The following is a 7,121-nucleotide window of genomic DNA, read 5'->3' as shown; positions in this document are numbered from 1 at the left end:
TTCTTTTTAAATAACAACTGCATTAAGATATAATTCACATACCATAAATTCACCTTTAAAACCACAGTGCGGTGGTTTTTAGCATGTTCACAGGGTTGCATACCTATTAGCACTCTCTAATCATTGAAAAAAGAAATCCCATATCCATTAGCAGTTACTCCCCATACAATATGTAGCCTTTTTTTTAAAAAAAAGATTTTATTTATTCATTCAGAGAGAGAGAGAGAGAGAGAGAGGCAGAGACACAGGCAGAGGCAGAAGTAGGCTCCAAGCAGGGAGCCTGATGTGGGACTTGATCCCAGGACTCCAGGATCATGCCACGGGGCCGAAGGCAGGCGCTAAACCACTGAGCCACCAAGAGATCCCCCAATATGTAGCCTTTTGTGTCTGTCTTCCTTCACCTAGTGTAATGTGTTCAAGATACACCTACACTATAGCATATATTGGAACTTCATTCATTTTTATGGCAAATGATATTCCATTCTATGGATATACTACATTTTGTTAATTCATTCATTAATCAGTGAAAATTGTGTTGTTTTCACCTTTTGGCTATTATAAACACTGCTATGAACATTAATGCACAAGTTCTTGTGTGGATGTTCAATTCTCTTGAGTAGATACTTAGGATTGGAATTCCTGGGTCACATGATAGCATTATGTTTAAATTTTTGAGGAACCGCCAAAGTGTTTTCTAAAGTGTCTGCACCATGTTACATTCCCCCACCCTGTCCGGCTATGTATGAGGGTTCCAATTTCTCCATATCCTCATCAACACTTGTTATTATCTATCTTTCTGATTATAGCCATTCTTGCAGCTGTGAAGTGCTGCCTCATTGTAGTTTTGATTTGCATTTCTTTGATGACTAATGATGTTGAGCATCTTTCTATGTGCTTGTTGGCCAATTTTTATATTTTCTTTGAAGAAATGTTTATTCAAAAATTTTTCCAATCATCTAATTTTTTTTAATGGCTGAGTTATAGAGTACTTTATTCTGGATATGAATCTTTTATCAGATATAAGATTTACAAATATTTTCCTTCACCTTTGGGTTGCCTTTTTTTTATAGCAACACACTTTTTTTATGGTGTCCTTGGAAGTACAAAAGTTTTAAAATTCAATGACATTCAATTAATTTTTTCTTTTGTTGCATGTGCTTTTGATTTCATATCTAAGAAACCATTATCTCATCCCAAGCCACTCAGATTTACTTTTATGTTTTTATCTAAGAGTTTTATAGTGTTAGCCCTTGCATTCAGGTCTTTGATCCATTTGAGTTAGTTTTTGTATATGGTGTGAGGTAGGCATCCAACTTGATTCATTTGCATGTGGATAGCCAGCTGTCCCAGCACCATTTATTGAAAAGATTACTCTTTCCATATTGAATGGTCTTGGCATCTTTAAAAATGGTGAAAATTGAGTGACCATAAATGTAAATGTTTATTTCTGGACTCTCACTTGATTCCATTGATCTATATATTTACCCTTATGCTAGCGCTACACTGTTGATTACTATAGGTTTGTATTGAGTTTTGAAATTGGGAAAGTGTGAGTCCTTCAATTTTGGTAATCCTTTTCAGGCTTGTTTTGGCTGTTCTGGGTTCTTCACACTTCCACACGATTTTTAAGATCACCTTGTCAATGCTGGAAAAAATAATGCCTGAAGTTTTGGCAGGGATTGTGTTGAATTTGTAGACTGCTTTAGCGAATATTTCCATCTTAACAATATTATCTCTCAATCCATGAACATGGTATGTCTTTCCATTTATTTAGATATTCTTTAATTTCCTTCAAAGATGTTTTTTGGTTTTCATTATAGGTCTTGTACTTCTTTTGTTAAATCTATTCCTAAGAATAAAGCACTCTTCTCTTTGATTCTATTATAAATGGGATTGCTCTTAACTTTGTTTTTGGATTGTCCATTGTCATGTATAGAAATACATTAGATTCTTGCACATGTATTATTTTATATCCTTTTTAGGTTAAAATATTTTTTCAAAGATTTATTTATTTGAGAGAGAGAGAGAGAGCAGAGCACATAAGAGAGAGCACAAGCAAGGATGAGGAGCAAAGGGAGAGGGATAAGCAGACTCTCTGCTGAGCAGGGATCCTGATGCAGGGCTTGATCCCAGGACCTTGAAATTACAACCTGAGGTGAAGGTAGATGCTTAACTGCCTGAGCTACCCAGGAGCCCCATTTTTTTCTGGTAAAATATTGTGAACATCTTTCTATGTCAGAAAATACAGTTCTGTGACATCATTTTAGTGACCCTGTAATATTTCACTTTAATATTTTGTTTAATAAAAAAAATTTAAGGGGCACCTAGGTGACTCAGTAAGTTAAGCATACTCTTGATTTTAGCTCAGGTTGTGATCTCAGGGTTGTGGGCTCCACTCTGGGCATGACGTCTGCTTGGGATTCTCTTTCTTCCTCTCTCTGTCCCTTCCTGCTCATTCTCTGTCTCTAAAATATATACAGGGACGCCTGGGTGGCTCAGCAGTTGTTTCCTGGATGTACATAGCCACAGGTGAGTTGTTAGGGCAAAATATATGTACTTGGAAGTCATTTGCTAAGCACTGAAAACATTGAAAAGCTATAAGGTTTTCACTTCAACCAAGGCTGTGATATTTGATTCCCTTAATTCTCTGTTTCATTGCTTTTTTTTTTTTTTAAGTCCTTTCCTAGTTTGATAGGTAAAAGATGAATCTCACTGGTGCTTTGCTTGCATTTCAATTCCCAGGAAGGTCAAAAAAAATTTTCACATGTTTATTAGCTTAGAAAAGTTTTTTTTTTCCCCTTTTAATTATATTAGGTTTCTTAGCCTTGAGTATTCCACTTTTCCTAATGGTTTTGTGAAAGCAATTTGTATATTAAAGTTATTAATCCTATGTTCTTTATGGTAAACATTTTCTCCTCGTGTGTTTGCCATTTTTGCTTAGTTATGGTGCTTTTGGATGTACGAAATTTTAGTTTCTCTGTCAACTTACCAATCCTTGTGACTTCTCCTTTTGGTGTTATACTCACAAATTCCTTTTTTAAAAAATATTTTATTTATTTATTCATGAGAGACAGAGAGAGAGAGGCAGAGACACAGGCAGAGGGAGAAGCAGGCTCCATGCAGGAAGCCCGATGTGGGACTCGATTCCAGGTCTCCAGAATCATGCCCTGGACTGAAGGCAGCGCTAAACCGCTGAGCCACCCGGGTTGCCCCCTTTTGTTTTTGAAGAGCAAATAGAAGATTAGATGGTATACTGCCTTCTTCCTAGCACATATCCTGGTATTTAATAAAATATGCTGGTCAATTCTCATTCCTTTCAAGTGTACCATTTTTTACACCTATCTCAATCTCTGCTCAAGCAATGTTCTCACACCCTTCCTCTTTTTCCCTTCTTCCTTCCCAGCTCCAATCCTACTTTCTCAGAGGCACTTAGGTCAGTCCTGGCCCGCAGTAGTGACACTATCTCCAAATTGCTTCAAGGGCCAAAGCGGGCTCGGTTTGGGGGAGTCATCCTGCATACAAGACCAAATCTCGGCCCCAGGATCGGGGTATCCTCTGCTCCAACGCCAGCTTGACAGCTCCAGTAATTCGCTCAACACCTCCCGAGTTTATCTAAAATTTAGCAGATTGGGCATCCAAAGGATTTCCTCCAAGGTGTCTTCCCAGCGTGGCAAACCACAACCCGCGCTACTGGCTCTCTTTTAACCGTGTAAGTTCCACCACTCCCAATTCCCCATGAATTCCTTCGATCGCACACTCGGAACGTGGCTGTAGTGCCACAGGGATTGTTGGCGCCCTGTGTTGGAGAGATTGACCGGACTTGTTCGACAACGGAGACTTGTCCGGGAGACCACAGTGTCTTTGATGTAAGCTCTGCAGGCAGTGCCAGTTTGCTCTGATGCCTCACCCAAGCCTTCCCCCTTGTCCGAGGTCGGGAGCTGGCTTTCACGCCGGGTCTGAGACCGTGAGCCGCTGGAGAAAGGAAATAGTCTGATTAGTGCGCCGGGCGTGGGAAGGTGGGGCGGGCCCGCCCCCGCCCTCCCCCCCCCCCGCCAGCCGCCAGGGTGAGCGCCCGGGAACGCCTTTGCTCTCCCGGCTCGCGGAGGCTGCAGGGCGCAGCGCGCTGCACAGACCCGGGGTGCGGGCCCGAGGCTGGCACGGCGGCTCCTGCTCCGCTGGGTGCCGGCTCCAGCGCCGCGGGTCCCACAGCCGCGGGCTCCGGGCGCCTGCAGAGGGGGCGCAGAGGGGGCGCAGAGCGGCCGCCGCCCACCCCGGCGCCGAGCCCGCAGCTCCCGGAGGATCACGCGCCGCGGGATGGCGGCGGCCGCGCGGGCTCCGGGCTGGCCATCGAGGCCAGTCCTGCTGCTGCTGCTGCTGCTGCTGCTGCCGCCGTCCCTGCTGCCCGCCGCGGGCACCGCTCGGGAGCCCCGGGCCGCGGCCCGGCTCAGCCTGCATCCGCCCTACTTCAACCTGGCGGAGGCGGCGAGGATTTGGGCCACCGCCACCTGCGGGGAGCGGGAGCCCGGCGGCGCGCGGCCCCGGCCCCGGCCCGAGCTCTACTGCAAGCTGGTGGGGGGACCCACCGCCCCGGGCAGCGGCCACACCATCCAGGTAAGGTCCCGGGAGCGAGCTGGGGGTGCCGGGTTGGGGTGGGGGCGGAGCGGCCCCCCTCGCTGGCCAGCGACCCGGAGCGGAGCGAGGGGGACCGCTCCCCGCGCTCGCTGGCGGTCCCAGGCCACCGAGAAGGGCTCCCAGGCCCCGCGCGGGCCGGCGACCCCGCGCGGTGGGCTCGGTGCCCGGGGGCGATGGTGCCGGAGCTCCGCCGAGGCCGGGACGAGGGGAGCACGCGAGGGGAGTGAAGGCTGAGGTTCGGGGTGCGGGCGCCGAGGAGAAACGTCCCCAGGTGCGCCCCGGGGTGCATGCAGCCGTCGCCCCATCCTGCCTCCGGCACTCAGGTGGCGCCTGGCCAGGCCCTGAGCGCCCCTCGGCTTCCCTGGCGCGCCTCCTTCCCGCAGGCCCTCTTGCTCCCCGACCTTGTCGGAGAAGTTGGTGGCAGTGCGTTTCCCGGGCGTGTTTGCAGAGAACTTTGAGGTTGTATCGGTAGCATCGCTCCGATGTCGCGGAAGAGACGCGCCAGCGCGCTGCCTGCAGTGCCAGCCTTCAGGGTCCCTGGGGCGAATGACACCTGAGATGGACACGGCGCTCCGAGATGGACATCGGACTCATCCCGCGAGCACCCGGTGTAAATGGTCGTGTTGCTGGTGCTTCACCAGCGTCGGGAGGTGCGCCCAGGTCTTTGGCACACGACCCTGACGACCGCGCTGGGACCCGGAGCCCGGGAGCAGGTTAAGAAACGTGGCTGCGTCTCAAAGTGGGGCAGCGGGATTTGAACCCAGTCCTGCCTTGAAATCCTCTTTCCACTGAGCCATAATTCATCATTGCCTCCCTCATTCTACTGGGAAATATTGCTGAGGAATAAGAAAGTGTTGCCGGAAGAGGGAGTAATTTTGGAGCTTGGACTCCGAAAGCAAAAGATTAGCATTGAGAATCTAGGTCGGTGTTTTAGAAACTTTCGCTTGTGCACGTCAAATCGTTGAACGTGCAATGCCAAGAGGTGCTTATTTTTTTTAAGTTATTTTTTTAAATTTTTATTTATTTATGATAGTCACACAGAGAGAGAGAGAGAGAGAGACAGAGAGAGAGAGGCAGAGACACAGGCAGAGGGAGAAGCAGGCTCCATGCACCGGGAGCCCGAAGTGGGATTCGATCCCGGGTCTCCAGGATCGCGCCCTGGGCCAAAAGCAGGCGCCAAACCGCTGCACCACCCAAGGATCCCCAAGAGGTGCTTATTTATTTATGAATTATATGCATGTATTTTCTTTACTAACAGCACCAAAGAATTTTGCTTTCTCTAAATATTTAATTTGTGATTGTGTATAACTACTTATAAATATACAAATGTAATTATGGATATAATTCTTTTTGACAAGTTTAGGTCAGCACTTATGATCCAGCAATTCAAGGTTGGTTTTACATTTATACTTGAAATTAGTCATTGTAGCTGAAAAGATATCTCAAAAATATGCAGATTCAAGGAGGATGGCCTTGACCACTGAGCTCCAGAACCAGCTGCGTAATTCACAGAGCCCCATGCAAAATGAAAATATAGGGCACTTTCTTGAAAAATTATGATGGTGATAGCAGACCATTGAGTTAAGTGAGTGGCCTTTTCGAGCATGGGATTCTGTGTAACTGTACAGGTCTGACACTGTCTGAGTTCACTAAATCATGGTATTCATATTTCTGCCCCATCCTTCAATTATTCTAAAAATTTTGTAAAGTAGACACTTGGCCAGGCAATGTTTGCTTTTCAAGTGGCATTCAGTACTTCTTGGTAGGAAGGTAATATGCTTTAACGGTTTAAAAAATAGATCCAAAACTCCCTGCAAGTGTTTTTTGAAAATATTAAAATATATTATAAAATTCTGTGTCCATGTTTTTAAAATGTGCAAGTAGGACAACTTTCAGAGTAACACAGTTCCGTCTTTTCAACAAAAAAATTAAAACATTTCCAAACATCTGTTTTCCAAAACAGTCTTTTCAAAGTGTGCATTTCTTTAGAATCATACTTTTTCACACATTGTTGAAACAACACCTTTACTTTGGTAGGTGCCTCCATTTTTTGTAAATACTTATCAGGTAGTGTATTACTGGCAGCTACTTGTCATCCCAGAGGAAGCAAATTTGGAATTTCTTGTAAAAAAAAAATGTGACTCATCATTAAATTTTAAAGTCTCACTCTTTTTTTTTTAAAAAAGATTTTTATTTATTTATTCACAAGACACACACACACACACACACACACACACACACACACACACATAGAGGCAGAGACACAGGCAGAGAGAGAAGCAGGCTTTCCATAGGGAGCTGGATGTTGGACTCCATCCAAGGATCCTGGGATCAGGATCTGAGCCAAAGGCAGACACTAAACCACTGAGCCACCCAGGTACCCCTAACTTTTAAAGTCTTTTAAGTACTTTACCGTGAGATAAGCAGTGACTCTATGTCATCCAAAGGATTTCTTTGTCACTCCTCATTTTAGGATAAGGTTGGAACTG

General features: G+C 45.9%; 1 protein-coding gene across 1 annotated transcript in view; it reads left to right on the top strand.

The window, feature by feature from the left end:
- Positions 1-4,270: 4,270 nt before the first annotated feature.
- The window catches only part of LAMA3 (laminin subunit alpha 3), a 250,272-nt gene continuing 247,421 nt past the window's right edge, over positions 4,271-7,121 (top strand). Inside the window, exon 1 of the mRNA XM_025429300.3 lies at positions 4,271-4,611. Coding sequence (XP_025285085.3) covers positions 4,315-4,611 — 297 coding nt within the window. The 5' untranslated portion in view covers positions 4,271-4,314. The remainder of the gene's footprint in view (positions 4,612-7,121) is intronic.

This window comes from Canis lupus, chromosome 7, assembly GCF_003254725.2.
Source record: "Canis lupus dingo isolate Sandy chromosome 7, ASM325472v2, whole genome shotgun sequence".
NCBI classification, from domain to species: domain Eukaryota; kingdom Metazoa; phylum Chordata; class Mammalia; order Carnivora; family Canidae; genus Canis; species Canis lupus.
This window is presented reverse-complemented; position numbering and strand designations above follow the sequence as displayed.